Source organism: Puma concolor, chromosome B1 (genome assembly GCF_028749965.1).
Source record: "Puma concolor isolate L17-30 chromosome B1, mPumCon1.1.hap2, whole genome shotgun sequence".
NCBI lineage: Eukaryota > Metazoa > Chordata > Mammalia > Carnivora > Felidae > Puma > Puma concolor.
Window position 1 is genome coordinate 79,607,926 of NC_141670.1, and position 19,377 is coordinate 79,627,302.

Here is a 19,377-nt window from a genome sequence, read left to right on the forward strand (position 1 = left end):
GCGTAGGTGTCTGCCCCGGCTGGCGCGAGGGCTCGGGGGCGCGCGGGGCGGCGCGGGGGCGCGCAGCGCTCTGCGAGCGGAGGGGGAGGGGTCCTGGCGCTGGGCCCCTTACTCAGCTCGCTCCGCGGAGCCACAGACGGCCGTGTGTCAGCCGCTGTCAGAGCTAGGGGACCGGTCACGGCCGCCGCTCCTCACCACTCTCCCCACACGCCCCCACGCGCAGACACCGGGTCCTTACCCGGCGTCCCTCCCCCCCCCCCCACGGTGGGGGTGGGGCAAAGGCGCCGCGAGCCCTGGAGAGGGGGAGAGGAGCAGCTTCACTGGGTGGGCGGCGAGGGAGCAGGAAAAGAAACTTTTCACTCCCGCCCCCCGCGCGTGGTCCCCAGCCCGCGCCGCCCCCCGCGGGTGGGGACTGCACCTGAGGCCAGGGCGGGAGCTCAGGCCCAGACTTTGGGGGGCCGTGGGAAGTGGTGGAGGGAGGGTTACGTGCCTGGGGGGGGTACCGTTTTCCCTCGGCCTCCGTGCGGCCAGGGGCCAGGGTGAGAGGGCAGCCAGCCACTGGCGCCCCCATCCCGATTTCCCACCAGCCGGTGGCTGGACGCTTTGCAGCCTCCTCCCGCCGCTGAGGGTGTGACCCGGGGAGGGGGCCGCGGCGCCGCGGGCTCCCCCTGCGGCCGCCCCCTCACATACACACAGACACACTCGCTCCGCCGCCGGAGCTGTCACCGGCCACCCCAGGCCCGAAGAGGGGGCGCGGAGAGCCGCGCTGCGGGGCACAGGCGCGGAATCATCCCGCTGTACTTCCCGGCTTCCAGGGCCGCCGCCGTCAACGCCTGGGAGACCAACAGCCCCGGGAGAGGGGCCGGCTGGAGGCCGGGCCGCCGCTGCTGGGGGCGGGCAGGCGCCCGCGTCCCCTTCTGCGCGATTTGGCGCCGCCGCCTCGCCTCCTCCTGCGGGGTAACAACACTACTGGTCTATTGCTCTACCCACCGTCAGTAGGGCGACTGCCGGGATTATCTTCTTCTCCATCCTTGCCGCCGATCTGCTAATATTGGACTTGCTGGTGGCGGCGGCAGCGGCGGCGGCGGGAGTCTCGCTGTCCTCACCCCCACCCCCCCCCCCGCCCCGCGCCCCAGCTTCCCCACCATGTCCTAGAAAAGGTGAGTGCAGCGACAGTCACTTTGCGCTGACAGCGGCGGGAGGGGGCCCGGGGAGCTCAGAGGCGGCTCTGGGAAAGGCAGGGTCCGCGTGGAGGGCGCGGGTGGGCGAACCGAGGCGGGCTGCAGGCAGGAGACCAGGTGCCCGCCGGGCCGCCTCCGGGCAGGGGTGCTGGGCGGCGGGCAAGGGATCGCGGCGGCTGACCCTGTACGGTTCTAACCTAGATTTTACAAGAAGCTGAGATCCAGGGCAAGACCGGCCCTCCGTAAGGGAGGTAAAAACTTAGTAAAAGACACACGTCCATTGCTTTAATAATGAATAATTTGTCAACGCGGGCTGCGCCGCCGCCTTCTCGCTTGCCCCGGCGCTTGGTCCGGGACTCCCTTCGTTCCTGCTCGCCGCCCGCGCTCGGCCCGGGTGCGATCGATGCCAGACTGCTCGCTTGGTCGGGAGAGTGCGCGTGACGGCGGGCCCCGCGGGAAAGTTGGGACACTTGGCGGGGACTCCCGGCTGCGGGGTCCCGGGGGCCTCTCGGCCGCTCTGCGCAGGGGACTGCTGAGCACCTAGTCGTCCCCGCCGCCAGGGAGTTCCCTACCTGCAGCGGCGGAGAGTTCGAGTCTTCCAGCGTTCGGGGTCTGGAATCCCGAAGCTTAATTATTGTAAAGAGAGGAGGGGCCTTTGGGCACAGCCAGGGTGAACCTCCCCCGCCCTCCGACTTTGGCGGGTGCAAGACAAGGGTGAGGCTGGAGGCTGCACAGCTGCCGCCACCGGGCTGCGGGTCGCCGAGGGCCGGGGGACCAGATTTAGGTGTGTACGTCACTGGTGCTGACTCCCGGCCAGCCGGGAGCCTAAAACCGAGAGTCAGACGCGGAGCTTCAAAGTCCTTAGAAATCAAAGTTAAGAAGCCCATCCTTTTGCTTAGTAACTAAAGCGTTCGGGTGGGCGAGAGGAGAGTCAAGGTGGGGGTGGTTGGAGGGAAACCGAAATTTCTTCTTGCAGACACTCGATCCTTAGAAAACTGTTTGATTCCATACCCCTCATGTATGTTTCTCCCAATTATGTGCAACCCCTCCCACCCATTATAAAGAAGTGAATATCCTTGATGGTAAGCTTTCTTTCAAATTGAGCTAGTGGAAAAATCCAATACTAAACTAATAAATGCACCAACAAAATCATAAAGGAGACCATCAGCTTTTGACCCTGGCACTTTTTTTTTTTTTTTTTTGGTGGGTGGGGGTGGGAGAGAGGCTGCGTTTAAAGGGCTTTGGCTGCATTGAAATCACCCACTTTTCCCGCACGGTTAAAACAAGGAAATTCAAATCGAGTGGGAACGTGATCCTTTTGCTCGCTGGCAGCGACGCTGCGGCTGCTCGGCTGAGAGGTAACTCGCAAGACCGAGAAAAGGGGCGGGGAGAGGAACCTCGGGGGTCTGGTAAAGCCCACTAGGAGTCCTCCCCTGCGCGTGGACGCTGTGGGCGGTGCCTGGGCCAGGACTGCCGCTCACCTGGCGCTGCAGGTGGAGAGCATGAGGGAACAACACCTTGACTGGATCTCGGGAAAACCGACTTCTTCCGCGTCACCACACTTTTCACGTCTTTCCAGATAGCCTGAGGTCGGCCAGGAGGAGAGTCAGGTGGGAGCGAGCAAGTTTGGGGCAGTGGAGCGAGAGGGGCTGGGGTCAGAGCGTGGATGGTGCCCAGTACCCAGTGTCGTAGCTTTTGCCCGGTACCCCAAGCACCCGCCGTGGCTGCGGCTTTAAGGGAGCTGCCGAGTCTAGGCTGTGTCGCAGCAACTTTGTATCAGTCATGTCGCCCTCCTGGTGACTGACAGCCACGATTGTCCAATGAGAAGCCCGCCTGACCTGTGCAGCGTGGAGCCTTGCTTCCCTCCGGGCCAATGGGAAGGGCTCAGGGGGGCGGGATAGCAACCTGAACTTTATCTGGACATGTGACCACCCCGGCCCTGGAGCTGGCCCACTCCCCCTCCGGGCTTTCGCCCGCCCTCTCTCGCTCTTTCCCTTCCCACTTCGCCCGCCCTGGCCCTGGCCCTGGCCCTGCCCCCTCCCCCTCCTCTCCGCCTCTCCGCGCCCGGGGTGTCATTGGGCCGGGGAGACGCAAGCCAACTTCAGGCTGCTCGGAGGAAGCCCGTGCAGTCACCTGGGTGCAAGAGCGTTGCTGCCTCGGGCTCTCTCGCTGCAGGGAGAGCGGCACTCGCTGGCCTGGATGTGGTTGGATTTAGGGGGGCTCCGCAGCAGGGGTGTCGTGGCGTTGGCGAGCGCTGCAACAGGTAGACGCCGAGAGACGGACCCCGGCCGAGGCAGGTGTGTAGGGGTGCGCCGCGGGGCGCCGCTTGCCGGACTCGGCTTGCGGCCGCCGCACGGGAGCGTGCACTTTGCAGGGAGAAGTGGCTGCGTAATCCGGAGGCACAGTCAGTATGGTGCTGTGTGCTTGTTGTTTTGTTTTGGTTTTCCACTTTTTCCCCCCTTTGGCCGCCAGAGGACTATTTTGGGAAAGTTTGGCCACTTTGGATAAATGCCCTCTAACGAGCAGCTTTCAACTGCCTTTGGCAGTGGGAGGTCTACCACCCTTCCCTTTCCCCAAGGATGAATTTCGGATCGTTTTCCTTTTACAATTTTTAAAGGACGTTTGAATAATATTTCTTTCCTCTATCAATTGCGGAAGCACCCAGATCTTAGTTGGAGGTGTAGCGGAAAAGGGCAGTTGAAGGAGATACAGAATCCTGATGGAGCCTGTATGAAGGGGGCTCTGGAAATTCGTGCATTTACCGTCCCCTAGTATTATAAAACTCTTGGGAGAGGCAAATGCTTTCTGTGGCATCAGTTGCAATTGTAAAGGCAGGGGAGAAGGGATGAAGCTTCTTTTGATGTCATCCGTACCCTACTACTGAATTTAGGTGCATGGCTTTTCCTACTGAATTTTAAAAGACCAGGTTTGAATCATAATGATTTAGGGTACCATCAGTTTTAACTATTTATTATAACCTAGAAGTTAGGAAAACTTTTGTTTGATAGCAGACAAGTTTTGGAAACCGCCGAATTCCTAATACACTAATTTGCTTCTTAACATTTGTATTGCCATTTCTCCAGGTGCTGTTATTGATGGTATTTACATAGTAATGATAACAGCGTTCCCCATCTGTGAAGTTCTGTGAAGTTTTAATTTTATGTTTGAGTTCAGGGCACACTGTCGCTGAAATGCCTGAGGATAGAAGTTTAAAAAAAATAATCTAAAGGAGACTTTTTCCTTTAAGGGAGAAATAGTGTGGCTTGGGGATTTTAGAAAGATCAGGTGGCTGAGTGAATTAGGTGAGTGAATAGAAATCAGGTGTGCTCAGTTCTAACTGGTTCTCCAGCACTCTTAGGTGACCTTGGGCAGGTTTCTATCATTTACCTCCTCTATAAAGGAGGGGAACATCATAATAGTTCTGTAGTGGGGGTGACATAAAAGTAGTTAAGAATGGCAAACTTTTACAACGATACAACCAGTGAAAATTGTGACTTTAAGATTCTGTCTTTAAGGTGCCATATTATAGTGAAATAACTATAGAAAATGATATGTTTTAAGTGGGACTAGGTTGGGGGGGATATTAAAAGTGAAAGTTTTCAGATAAAATATAAATTGGCAAGAATCTTTGTTAATATTCCTGAAAAAAGCTATTTCCTTATGGAAAAGAACAATTTAACACAGACTGTAAAACATAAAATTTTAAAGTCAGATTTTTCCTTTGCAGAAATAGTGTTTAAGAGCATATGCGTAGCTTAAGGTAGAACTTCTATCAGTGCTTTTTCTTTTGTGAAATTTCCTTTATGTTTTGGGGGGAGGTCATTTGCATGAAAATTAAAGGATCTTTCTGGTTCTTGTCTTTGTCCCAAGAGCGCCTCTGTTATAGTTTCCGATGTAAGGGAGACAAGTCTGATTCTATATAAGCTAGATGTGTATACCAGTGTCTGCTTCATCTTATACTTCAGTAACAAAAACTTTTCCTTTACCCTCTGGTTATTAAGTTCTATGAGGCTCATATTCATCAACTAAAATTATCATTATTTACTAGTACATTCAGGTTAACTGAAATTCTGATCAAGCCATGGTTATTGTGCCAATTCCAGAAAGACAACCTAGGTTTCTTGGACAACATAGGAAATAAATGCTTAACCTAATCTTTTTTTTTTTTTTTTTTTTTTTTACAGAGAAGACTGATTAAAGTAATAGGGGGAACTCAGTATAAAATATTTTAATAATCCTAAATTTTTAAAAAAACTCTGATCTTGAAAAATGTTTGCAGTAGAAGCCATGAAGATGCTAATGTCCTCTAGTCTTGTGCCTTACTGTTGCCAATCTTTATTTCCTTTGTTGAGAAGTGCATTAAGTTGGTAGATGAATACGGTACCTTAAATAGAACTAATTTAGATTTCAGTAAAGCCTTTTGCAAATTCTTTAACGATAGCCCTGTCAATAACGTGGTGAAATGCAGGCTGTTTTATGTTATTATTAAGGGTTCAAGGCTAGCCAAACAGGACTTGGAAAGTTGTGATCAGCTGCATATTAGCTGATAAGGTGCTTCCTTGTAGAGTGCCTTAAGATTGTACTTGCCTGCTATCTCCCATGTCGATTCTCTTCAAATCTTCATACAGCCTCACAAGTCTTAGATTTGGCTCCTGCTTTAAGGCAGTATGATGAAAGACATCCCTTAGAATATTAGTAGGTGTTGTGAAAAAAGGGGGCAGTGGCCAAATTATTTAGAGGACATTGGATTAGAAAGGAAACAGGTTTCTGTACTGGAAAACTTCTCAGGAGTTTAGCAGGCAGATTTACAGTGTGAAACTTCAAAAAAGCAGTAAGTGATCATCCTTTCCAAAAAAACGTTTGGAGGATGGATTTTGGAGAGGGATCTGGAGGTGGGGATTCTCCTTTCAGACTCAGGGTAGATAGGCCTGTTGCTTGGAGTGGGGGGGGGGTGTGGGGGTGCAGATGAATAATGCAGCTAGGTGGAAGGTGGGGAGGCTGGAGCCTTTGGAGGCCTTTGGCAAAGGTGCCTAGGCAAGGGTAACCTGCAGTCACTAGGGTATAGGGTGGTGCAGTTCACTAAGACAAGAATGTGGATTTAGGGACAGGGTTCCAGGAAAGGGGTGTGATACACAGAAGATGTTCAGTTTTGTTTTTTTTTTAAGTTTATTTTTATGTATTTATTTTGGGAGAGAGAGAGTGCACATGAGCTAGTGGGAGAGGGGCAGAGAGAGAGAGGGAATCCCAAGCAGGCTCCTCACTATCAGTACAGAGCCCTATATGGGATTCAAATTCCTGAACCATGAGATCATGACCTGTGTCCAAGTCGGATGCTTAACCAGCTGAGCCACCCAGGCACCCCAAGATGTTCAGTTTTGAACATGAATAGACGTGTTTCTTGTGGTGTTTAATGTATTTGGACCTAAAACATCTATACCTTAGATATGCATCCATTCAAGTTTGGTATGGGGTGGACAGAATATTCTTAGGTGGAAGTAGAAACACAGAATACTTGTAGTTTTCAACTTAAGTCTGTTTTTTTTTCCTCAACTTGTCTTTCATCCATACTAAATTTTTTGGCTGGAGTTACCAGATAAACAACTATTGTAATTTGTCATTTTCCCCTGTTTTGTGATTGACTTGTGATTAAGAACTTATAGAATGTTCTATAAAAAGTAGGCTACATACCGGAGTTTAATCATCACAAATTGAGTATCGATTATATTATAATGAAAGATTTTTTATTTGTACTAGGTATCTGCTTAGGATGCAGTGGTGAAATTGATAGTTTTTGCCTCTTAACTTCAAATCAAGTGTAGAATACAAAGAAGTAAGAGGTATTTATGGTACTCAGACAATTTAGGCATTAAATGTCATAATACAGCTTTGTGATGTCTATTGCCAATTTATTTAGTAGAGCCATTCTCTTATTTTTCTCTGTTAATTAACATAAGTTCTGTGGCCTGAGGACTTCCTGGTCTCTTTTTCAGGAGAAGCTAGGGAGGATGGAGGTAGTGCATGGCCAAGGGGGTGGGGGTGGGGCGGGGAAGGATGAGAGGGCCTAAAGTAATGTTGGTGTACAGATCTGCAGAAACTGCACTGGACTTTTATTTGGGTCATGGATCATTTACAGACCTGAAAGGATTTGAAAAATGTATACATAATGACTTCAGCAGTTTTGTATATTAAAATGTACAAATGAAATTTGTACTGAGAATGAGTTAATTTTCTTTAAAATATGTTTGTTGAGAGTGGTGGGTCTCAAAGTGAGGAGTGAATATTGCCCGCCCCCCCGCCAATGGCCAAGGGGCATTTGGCAATGTGGAGACATTTTTGGTCGTCACAGCTGGGGATGGGGAGTGCTACTGGAGTCTAGTGCGTAGGTGTCAGAGATATTGCTAAACATCTTACAGTGCAGAAGGACAGACCTTCACACGAAGAATTATCAGGCCCCAAATGTCGGTAGTGCCGAGGTTGAGATACCTTGCTGTACAGAGACCTGGGATTACATTTCAGCCCTGCCGTATAGCTGTGTGGCCAGAGCCTCGGTTTCCCCATTGTATCATTTGGATAATAGTTTTACTGACCTTATAGGGTTATTAGAGTAAATAAGAGGCTTATAATGTTGCATTGAGTTATATAATGCATAGAATTATGTAAGTATAGCCTATTATAATGATTTTGTCTATGAAATAAATTTATATAGAGAGTCAGTGAATATGATTGTATATCTAAGAAAAAAAAAAAAAAACAACCTTTGGGCTCCCTGAGGATGAGGACTGCACCTGTTTTGTTTATCACTATAGATTCAGTGACTCTTTATAGGCCTAGGATGTAGCACGCACTTGGTAAATATTTGTTGAATGAATGAACACATAAATTGTCAGGACTCAGACTTCCTCCATTTGCTCTTGAAAATAAAACTGTCTTTGCTAGAAGTCTTTATAGCAGAGGTACCACTAAGTAAGGATGCATGTTGAAGTCCCTGTCAGTATTGAAATACAGAGAATCTGGTGGTGACATTCCCAGCTTCTCATACTGCCTGTCTGAACTATGGACCATCTTAGTTAATCAGGATATATGAATCTTCTTTTTAGAACTGATACGGGATTATCTTCATCACTAACACATTTTAAGAAAATCTTATTTTTTTAAAAAAAAATCTCAATTATTTTTCCTGCAATAATTCACTTGATAACTTTATTTTTTAAATTTTTAAATTTTTTTTTTCAACGTTTATTTATTTTTGGGACAGAGAGAGACAGAGCATGAACGGGGGAGGGGCAGAGAGAGAGGGAGACACAGAATCGGAAACAGGCTCCAGGCTCTGAGCCATCAGCCCAGAGCCTGACGCGGGGCTCGAACTCCCGGACCGCGAGATCGTGACCTGGCTGAAGTCGGACGCTTAACCGACTGCGCCACCCAGGCGCCCCGATAACTTTAATTTTATATTGAGAAATGGTAACATTGATTGCATTTCCATATGGTTTTTAATAAAACCATGTAGATCTGGAAAGCAGCTTCCATATGCTGCAAGACTCCAAATGTTTTGGAGTCAGAAGATTTAGTTTTAAACCCATATTCATCGCTTATTATGTCTTTGACTTTGGGCAAATATCCCATATGACTGAGCTCTCAGTTTCCTCCTTGTCTGCCTCATCAGTCCCCAGGATTACTCTGAATATTACGTGAGTTGACATTTGTGAACGTTCTTTGCAAATTCTAAAACATGTATTATAGCAAATATGTTACTTTTACTTACATGCAAAATAATTTTGTATGCTTGCTGCTCATATTCTGGCCTCTGGACAAGTTATACTCAGTACTCTGTTATAGCACCCCAAAAAGGTAATAATTTTAATATAACTAGAAGTACTGTTTATAGTAAGTAGAATATGCATTTATACTTTAATAAATACAACTTTAGAATGTCTTCTAGGGTGATATGGCTATAAATGACTCTAATTCGATTTTTTAATATAAATTTATTTGTTAGCTATGGAGACCAAAGGCTACCACAGTCTCCCTGAAGGTCTAGATATGGAAAGACGGTGGGGTCAAGTTTCTCAGGCTGTGGAACATTCTTCCCTGGGACCTACAGAGAGGACCGATGAGAATAACTACATGGAGATTGTCAACGTAAGCTGTGTTTCCGGTGCTATTCCAAACAACAGTACTCAAGGAAGCAGCAAAGAAAAACACGAACTACTCCCTTGCCTTCAGCAAGACAATAATCGGTCGGGGATTTTAACATCTGATATTAAAACTGAGCTGGAGTCCAAGGAACTTGCAGCAACTGTAGCTGAGTCCATGGGTTTATACATGGATTCCGTAAGAGATGCTGACTACACCTATGATCAGCAGAACCAACAAGGAAGCATGAGTCCAGCGAAGATTTATCAAAATGTTGAACAGCTGGTGAAATTTTATAAAGAAAATGGCCATCATCCTTCCACCCTAGGTGGTGTGAACAGGCCCTTGAGATCCTTCCTGTCTGACTCTGGGAGCTCTGTGAATGGTGGGGTCATGCGTGCCATCGTTAAAAGCCCTATCGTGTGTCATGAGAAGAGTCCATCCGTTTGCAGCCCCCTGAGCATGGCCTCTTCAGCTTGCAGCCCTGCAGGAATCAGCTCTGTGTCCTCCACGTCTGCCAGCTTTGGCAGCTTCACAGTGCACAGCCCTATCACCCAGGGGACTCCGTTGACATGCTCCCCTAATGTTGAAAACCGAGGCTCCAGGTCGCACAGCCCGGCACATGCCAGTAATGTGGGCTCTCCTCTATCAAGTCCATTAAGTAGCATGAAATCCCCAATATCCAGCCCTCCGAGTCATTGCAGTGTAAAATCTCCGGTCTCCAGTCCTACTAACGTCACTCTGCGATCCTCTGTGTCTAGCCCTGCAAACGTCAACAACTCAAGGTGCTCTGTTTCCAGCCCTTCCAACACAAACAACAGATCCACGCTTTCCAGTCCAACTGCTAGTACTGTGGGATCTATCTGTAGCCCTGTAAACAATGCCTTCAGCTACACTGCCTCTGGCACCCCTGCTGGATCCAGTGCAGCCCGGGATGTGGTTCCTAGTCCAGACACCCACGAGAAAGGTGCTCACGAGGTCCCCTTTCCTAAGAGTGAGGAAGTAGACAGTGCCATCTCCAATGGTGTGACTGGCCAGCTTAACATTGTACAGTACATAAAACCGGAGCCAGACGGGGCTTTTAGCAGCTCATGCCTAGGAGGAAATAGCAAAATAAATTCTGACTCCCCTTTCTCGGTACCAATAAAACAAGAATCAACCAAGCATTCGTGTTCAGGCACCGCTTTTAAAGGGAATCCAACAGTGAACCCATTTCCATTTATGGATGGTTCATATTTTTCCTTTATGGATGATAAAGACTATTATTCTCTATCAGGAATTTTAGGACCACCTGTGCCCGGCTTTGATGGTAACTGTGAAGGCAGTGGATTCCCAATGGGGATTAAACAGGAACCAGATGATGGGAGCTATTACCCAGAGGCCAGCATCCCTTCATCCGCTATTGTTGGTGTGAATTCAGGTGGACAGTCCTTTCACTACAGGATTGGTGCTCAAGGTACAATATCTTTATCACGAACAGCTAGAGACCAATCTTTCCAACATATGAGTTCCTTTCCTCCTGTTAATACTTTAGTGGAGTCATGGAAGTCACATGGTGACCTGTCGTCTAGAAGAAGTGATGGGTATCCAGTTCTAGAATACATTCCAGAAAACGTATCCAGGTAAGTTGGCTTTTCCTCCTTTTTTGAAAATCATGGCTTTATAAAATGTTGAAAAAGTATTTACAGTTGGTAATTTTAAACACATTTCAGTTTACTGTTTTATGTTTGCTTTCAGGATGGTCATTGAGTGCTCCCCTCTTTGCTTGCTAGTATAATGTTACTGCTTTTTTGAAATAGAGGAAAAAAAAAAAAAACCTCTTAAAATCTTTTAGGAAATACTGGTGTTGATTTTCAAGGAGGGAGCCTATATGGGTGTCCCCTCTCCCGCTTCTGCATTGCCTATTGTAGGTGTTTGGGAAAGGCTTGTTTTGTACTGCCTGCTACTGTATTTACTTTAGCAGACTAGCACTAGACTGTTTCTTTAGCTGTATACCAGTTCACTAGAATTGTTTTAAATTCGTTTCTTTGTGGTTTTAGTCTTTTTCCTTAGCTTTTTTTTTTTTAAATTCATCTCTTCATTGGTTGTGAAATATGAAAGTGAACTCCAAATCAGTTACCCACAAGCTCTGCACCCTCTTGGTCCTTTTCTAGGTAGGTTAATTGTATGTAAGTTATGGTTTTCAATACAAATAAATCATTTCCTTAACTGTGAGGGCTTTTAAAGACTCAGCACATCTAAAATTACTAAGTGGACAGTCTTGTTTTCTTACTCATATTGGAAGTAAACTATGTCACAGCAGTTTTGAATTGGTAGATTTACAACTTTTATGATCTGCAAGAGGACATGCATTACTTGCTGTAAAATATCTCTTGACTTTCCTTTTTGCAGATGGCATATTGTGTATGTTTAGAAAAAAACGAGGTTTTTGGTATGACTGTAAAGGGTGGTTCTAAGTTATGTAGTGAATACTTGTATTGAACTTTGCTTCAGTACTGTTTTTATTACATGGTTGTGATAAATGATCCCTTTATTGAACATATAAAAAATAGATTTCCTAGATGTAGTTCATTCCTTTGGCATTTAGGAATACACATATTTTCCCTAAAAATTTATGTTATGGGAGATACGTTCATCCCATTAGCAACAGAGGGCTTACATGTATTTCTGTATCTTTCTTCTTCCGTTCTGCCTTCCTTATGAGCCAAAAGCTAAAACTTTAATTGGTGCACTCCTTTCCTTGTCATTGATGCACACCTTGCTCCTCTGGCCTTTATGGAAGCAAATATTCCATTTAAAGGATACGTTATAACAATTGTCCATAGCACGAACTGTCATACTGGGATCCTGCCTCTGTCTCTTAAATTCTAAACACTAATGCAACGTAGCCTAAGACAGCATGGCTTTCATCAGAAACAAACTCAGCATGTGGTCTACTGCTAGTGCTTTGTTTTACTTTCAGAGAAGGAAATTTTGCACATGATGTTGATATTTTCGTGACTGATGTTTTTAGTGAGTTAGTATGAGGGAGTGTAGCCTGGTAGTGGAGGGCATGCTGCCATGGTCGAAATCTCAGCTGTGCCACTTAATTGCTTTGTGTCACTGCCCAAATCCCTTCACCCCTGGGCTTTGGTTTTCTCCTCCCCGGGGAGGGGGGGGGGGGAGAAAAAAGGAAAGAAAAAGAATTCAGTAGTACCCATCTCAAAGGTAGTTAGGATAATTGAGTTAATTTATGAGAAGCACTTTGCCTATCATCTGGCATGCAGTAGGTATTATATACATTTTAGCTATTCCTGTTAACATTTGATTAGGTTGCACAATTTTTAGTTTTCATTTCTTTCAGTTTTTTGTTTTCTTCATTATATGAAATTACATAAAATATTTTGAAGAAATATTTTATACATAGTTGAAAGAAATATTTGTTAATTCTTATGATTGAATCCTACTCTGATTATTATTATTTTTTATGGTTAGGCACCATACATTTGCCATTATGTTTCTTTTTTTTTTTTTTCAATGTTTATTTATTTTGAGAGAGAGAGAGTGTACACCTGCACGAGCCAGCATGAGCAGGGGGAGGGGCAGAGAGAGAGGGGGAGAGAGAATCCCAAGCAGGTTCCATGATCATCACAGAGTCCCACTAGGGGCTCCATCTCACAACCAGGAGATGATGACCTGAGCTGAAATTAAAGACGCTTCACCGACTGAGCCACCCAGGCACCCCTGCCACTACATTTCTATTTATGCTTTATTAGTTTTGAAGGCAGTTGCTTTAGGTAATGATATTCTGGGTAGCAATAGTAGAGATATAGTAGATAAAATCATCATCAGTTCTCTGCTCTGTTTTGTTCTGCATCCTCTTTCCACTACTTTAATCGTAGTTTTTACACTCCTGAAGCCCCTCCCGATGTTCTAGTGACCCATAGCCTTAAACATGTTAATGTGAATCAGGACCTTGAGCCTGCTCTGTGTTTGTGGGCACTGGAGGTGTTGTGAATTGTCTCTTCAGGAGGATTCCAGAATTCTTCACGTATGTGTTAGCATCATCAGAGGGGATTCATTTTGTTTACATGCATGTTAGTGTTGTTGCTAGTTTGTAGAAGTTTCCCCCAAACTTTTAATAACAAAGCTTTATTGTCATTTGAAGCCACTTATAGCCTGCTGGTTCTTTACAGCCTTTTCTGGTGAATATTATCGAAACCTGCTATTTTGATCATTCTCAGAATAAAGGCTCAAGGATCAGAAGATATTTAGATTTTTTTTCTAGATTGCAGTCTACGTGTTATAATATTTAACCTCATCTATGCTTCATCTCTGGTCTCTTGTGTCTTTTGGATCAAAATCGAGCCTTTTTGTCTATACCTTAATGTGGGATGATGATACCCTGTTCTGGGGGATGTGGAATAGATTAAAGAATTACAGGTTGTGGAGGATCAAGGCGGTGTGTGACTGTTCCTAGGTTTTGTAATAATCATTGTCTTTAGATTGAACTGGAAACTGTTTTCTAGTAGGTGTCAAAGTGTTGTTTGGGATTCCTGAGACCCTTTCAAGGAGGGTTGTGAAGTGAAAGATCATGCATCGGTAAAAGATCCATTCAAAATGGAAGATAGACCAGTGCTAGTGTATGAAAAATTTACTAATAGGGTTTCAGATTCTACATTGCAACTAACCTTTAAGAAACTATTCACTTGCAGTTTTCAAGGTAGTGTCAAAGAATCACATCTGCATTTATCTCCAATGATCGTTAAAATGCTCCTCCTTTTTCCAACAACATATCCGTATGAAGCCAGATTTTCTTCATACTCTTGAACCAAAACCTGTCGCCACACATTGAATGCACAAGTAGATATGAAAATCCAGCTGTCTTCTATTGAGGGAGACAATAGACTTGCAAAGATGTAAAACGGTGCCTCTCCTCATTCAAGTTTTTGGGGAAACATAGTTATTTTTTTCATAGACATATGCTTATGTGAACATGTAATGGCTTCTTATTTTTAAATGATTTAAAATGAGCATTAGTTTTAAATTCTAATATGGTAAATACCATTAGATCTAGCTGACCTAAACAAAAGCTTTTTGGAATCCTCCATACATTTTTAGAGTGGAAAGGTGTCCTAAGACCCCAAAGTTGAGAATTGCCTGTCTCTTCTATTCTCTACACCCTTTGGCAGTGAATGAAAAAAGACGTTATTACTTTATTTATGTTAGCCTTCCTGAATATGATGCTGAGGAAGGAGTGCCCTATTCAAATAAGAAAAATGATTCTCCTCTAGTTAATTTTTCAAGCTGATAGAAGTGAGTAATGGCTGTGAAGTGTGTGTTGTCCTCCTCTCTGTGGGCATCCTGTAAGAGCGGTGACGAAAGCCATCTGTCTGTTAATCATTTCCAGTGAGTGGATTGCCTGAGCACCACAGTGTAAAGTAAATTATGACACAAGCTGAATGTAAAGCTTTGAGGATGGACACTGGACCTAGTTGTGTCATGTCGATTGGAGTTTCCCTGTCATCTAGGACACAAACAAAACTGTGACCATGGTGAGTCACAGCTTCTCTTGGCCTCAGTTTCTTCATTTAAAGTGGTTGTGTTGAACTCGGTGCTCTCCTGAGGGTCTGCCAGCAAAACCATGGAGTGGCTGTGCAGTTTCCTTGGAGTTCTGTTTGTGAAAAATCAAGAGTATCCTTTAACATATTTGCTAATCTGGTTTGGAGTATATTTTAATGGCAGGTCCAGATCTGTGGTTTCCAGGGTGTCCTGGATACAAAAATATTATTGTAATTTTGCCATTTGTTATTACTATTTTTTAATGTTTGTTTATTTTTGAGAGAGAGAGACAGAGCATGAGTAGGGAGGGGCAGAGAGAGAGGGAGACACAGAATCCAAAGCAGGCTCCAGGCTCCGAGCTGTCAGCACAGAGCCTGACATGGGGCTTGAACCCACGAACAGTGAGATTGTGACCTGAGCAGAGCCAAATTGGATCCAAAGTCAGATGCTTATCTGACTGAGCCACCCAGGTGCCCCACCGTTTACCATTTAAAAACAAGAAGCAGTGACTTATTTCAGTTTGAAAAGCAGAGGTTTTTTAAAATCAAATCTTTTGTAAAATTTGATACTCACTATGAATTTATTTTTCTTTTAATTTCACCATTTCTTTTGAAGACAGGGTTTTTCTGTTGACACAACATTGATGTTTATGGTGATGGTCATAGTCACCCTGATAGCATCATAACATGCGCTAACATTGACTTAGACCTTTGAATGTAAAGTTCACTGTTTCAAAGGGCATATTCTGGTAGGTTTCAAGATGAATGATCAGGTGTTTATCTTATTCTATGCTGCATTTTTTTTTCCATGATAGAGTGAAACAATTTAGTAAATAACCTATGGTTATTTTTTTTTTTTCAGTTGTGCCTAGAGTTTTTAAAAACTTACCTTCTGTAGTACACCAAAAGGTTTAGAATTCAAGGAGTTTGTTAGAATAGTTACCTGTCCCTTAGCAGACTTTCTGAGTAAACCAGTGAGATCTAAATATGTCTATGTAATGCAGAGTATGAAAGACTGATGGGTTGTTTTTTTTTTTTTTTTTTTGGAGGGGAGGTGGAATTGGAGTGATTGAGTATTCATACTTCCTATAATAAATAAATCCATTAAGAATTACTTAGGTCATTTGGAAGTGAAAACCTGGAACTTTCTTTTTCTTATTATTTGTCTTACAATATTTTGATTTTGAAATTGCTGGTGTACCTAGAATTTCTCCCGGTTAGTATTCTAAATAATATTTTTAGAAATGATTTCACAATGAGACTTGCTTCTCCTGATGATTCATCCACTTTCATTCATTTATGGTATTTCTGGTAAGAGTAGTGATAATTTTATTGAAAAAAAAAAGAAGAAAACCCTTAGTGGTTTTTAACGAACAAATCGCTATGTACAGTTTGATAAATTTTGCTTTTAACATCATAAGTGTCCTAGGTTTATATGTCAGTATGTCTACCTTTTATTAAGTATTAGATATACTTAATATACTTAGAACTGTTTACTTCATACTTTAAAAATAGAGATAAAAGCCCTGCTTTCAGTTAAATAAACTCAAATTATTCAACTTCAGACTATTCAGGCTGTTTGCATATCCAGCAGTGGTGTGCTAGAACTAAGACCAGGGGATGTAGCATTTATGGATTTGATACCTTTTGCAGGAGTAAAATTCTGGATGTGTGTGACCTTTTCTATACTTGTAATGTTTAGAGTGGTACCAGATGTTATGTTGATCACAAGCAATTTAGGAGTAACACTTCACTTCCCCTAATGCTTTGATGGCATTAATTTTTTTCTCCAAAATAATATATTTTTTTTCCAGGCTTTCAACTGTTGCTTTAGTTTAATACTACACATCTACTGATAAAATTTCAGCTCTCCTGCTACATAGTGTATCATTTTCTTTCATTTGCTAAATTCAAATCAAGAGAAAAATATTAGCTTTTATATGGAACTTAAATATAGTCATTAAATTGTATATTTTTGTGGACTGCATTCCAAAGTTTGTTAGTGAAGACCCAGGAAAAAGAATTGTGTTAAATGTGTTGGTATTTATCTTAAATTTTAGAATTTCTAGTTTTAAACTTGTCAAGTATAGGCTTTGTTTTCAGTTTTAAGAGTTTTAGAGGTAATGATGAAGTTAAAACATAATTACATATAAGCACCTGTTACTTAATGGATGTCTGGAAACCTCTGGATTTATTATTGTCAGTGGTAAGGCCAAGGCCAAACTATCTATGTAGAAAAGAGGTAGAAATCACTTGTATTTATGCAAGAAATAGAAAACTGTAGCATAAGGAAGGAAAAAGGACAAACAAAAAGTAATTTGAATACCTAAAAAGTTAATTCACTAGGGAGGGAGAGTGAGCTAATAACTGGCGATCTGAATATGTAACCATGGCTGTGACTTAATTAATGATGATATCTTCATTGTTATGTATCCTTATCTTATATATTAGGAGTTGTTGAGACTTACAAATAAAAATTATAATCTAAAACAGTGAAATAAGATTTACAATGGGCAAAGTCAACTTTGGGTATTCTGACAGTATAAGATTATCTAGGCAAGTTTTGGAAAATGAGGAGTGGGGTGGTGGTGGTCAGAGTGGATATTTATCCTTAGTCTTGAAAAATTGGCAGAGGGTAGGAGTGGTCATTTCCTGATGGAGGGAGTTACGTGAGCTAAACTTGGAGATTGGCAGAAAACACTGAATGTGTCAAGATGTATGGCTGATGTGACAATAGCGAATGAGGAGAAGAAAGGCTGTAACAGATTAGTTCTTTGGAACTAGAAGGGAATGGAACTTGAAAGTCACACTAAGAAATTTGTACTTAATTTGGTAGGTAATGAGGAACTATTGAAATGTTGGAGCAGGGAAGTGGCATGAGCTGAAGTGCACTTTGGAAAAACCTTAATTAGGCAATGGCTGTGGGGTGGAGCCTTGTTAAGAAATTTTTGCAGCAGTGCAGGGGAATGGGAACTTGGTTCTCTGGAGCAAGGATGTCCAGGGTAATGGAAAAAAAGAGACAGATGTGAGACATTACAGAAGAAGCCCTTGTAGGAGTTTGTATAAGGTTTTTATTTTGAAATAATCACAAACCTACCAAAAAAAAAAAAAAGTCCATTATGAACTAAAAAGAAGGACATTCTCTCACATAACCGCAATATAACCATCAAAATCAAGAAATTAACATTAAGTTACTTGCTTTAGGCCCATCTTGTGCTTTTTCTGCCCCAGTCCTGGAGTCAGCTATTTCTCCAAGGACTGCCCCATCCTCGCAGATACTTTCCTGTCTGCCTTTGGGATCTAACTCAGTATTCTGGGTCACAGGGCCACACTCCCCCCAACAGATGCCCTCCTTAGCCCACTCCAGCACTGACTCCCCCTGCTGGGCCATCCTCTCCCTGCTTGGGCGCTGCTCTGCACTAGACCATGTGAACGCATAGACACATGCATGCTTTCCCTCCGCCCCCCCCCCCCCCCCCCCCCCCCCCCCGCATTGGGCATCAGAGCCACCCTTGGGCTTGGTGCCCTACAGTGGGCCAAGAGACCTGTTCACACCCTACCCCCTACTGTGGATTTTTACTTTGCTATGTCTTGCCTAATGGTTTTAGGACTGAATTATTAAGAGAAAGGAGAGGACTAGATACTTAGGTAGAAATGGAGGGTAAAGTATGTGGAAAATCAGCGAAAACTCAAGTTGTGAGTTTGACTGTCATGGATAATGGTAAGCAATTAAGGGAAATGGAGAGGTCAAGAAGGAATAGGTCGGAGAAGAAGTGATGATTTATCTTGGTTCCATGAGTTTTAAGTTCCGTACTACCTCTGACAGTAAGAGTCCTCCCTATAGGTGGAAATGTTGGTCTGGAGATGTGGGAGGCCTCTTCATAGAAGTGGCAGTTGAGGGTGTCAATGTGGGTGCTACTGCCCAGGGAGAGAATGTATGTATGACTCAGGTATGGCTTACAGTGCATTGTGAGAGGCATTTGGAGGAACAGAACCCCATTTAGGAGATGAGCAACACATCCTAATAAAGGAGACAGAGTTGTTTGGAGAATTAAGATAGTGCCGAGTCATGGATGCCAAAGGGAAGAATCATGTAGTCTTAGACTTTCCAAATTAGAAGGGCTCTAAGGCTATCTGTAAATCCAGGCCTGGAACTAAGGTCCAGAGAGATTACATGCCTTTTCCAATATCATACAAAGCAGTTGGTAGCAGAGCTGGGAGTAGATCCTGCCCTTTTGTCTATTACGTCATTCTTTCCTTCAGTAGGAGGTGGTGGTTCAAAACCTGGTGATGGGGGTGAGGAAGACTAGAAATTAGACTGAGTAGTTGGCGCTGGTGATTTTTCAAGAAGGACTTCTGTAGAGGGGTAGGAATGGGAATTAGACCGTGATCGGTTAAGGAATAAGTTAGGAAGAGGAGAAACTTAGGGGAGGTGGGCACAGGATTTACCCTTGGGAGGCATCTGTTCAGTGGTAAAGAGAAAGGGTGAGAGAACAGGTGGTAGCACAAAGGAGCAGCAGGAT

At 44.0% G+C, this 19,377-nt stretch overlaps 1 protein-coding gene across 4 annotated transcripts in view; it reads left to right on the forward strand.

The window, feature by feature from the left end:
* The first annotated feature begins 385 nt into the window (after positions 1–385).
* The window catches only part of NR3C2 (nuclear receptor subfamily 3 group C member 2), a 357,183-nt gene continuing 338,191 nt past the window's right edge, over positions 386–19,377 (forward strand). The window contains exons 1-2 of one of the 4 annotated variants that reach the window (XM_086704130.1): positions 386–1,160; positions 9,178–10,936. In XM_086704130.1, coding sequence (XP_086560256.1) covers positions 9,180–10,936 — 1,757 coding nt within the window. In that variant the 5' untranslated portion in view covers positions 386–1,160; positions 9,178–9,179. Of the gene's footprint in view, positions 1,161–2,651; positions 2,792–3,094; positions 3,479–9,177; positions 10,937–19,377 lie in introns of those variants that run through there. The other 3 variants (XM_086704131.1, XM_086704129.1, XM_025921329.2) reach the window with 3 other exon arrangements.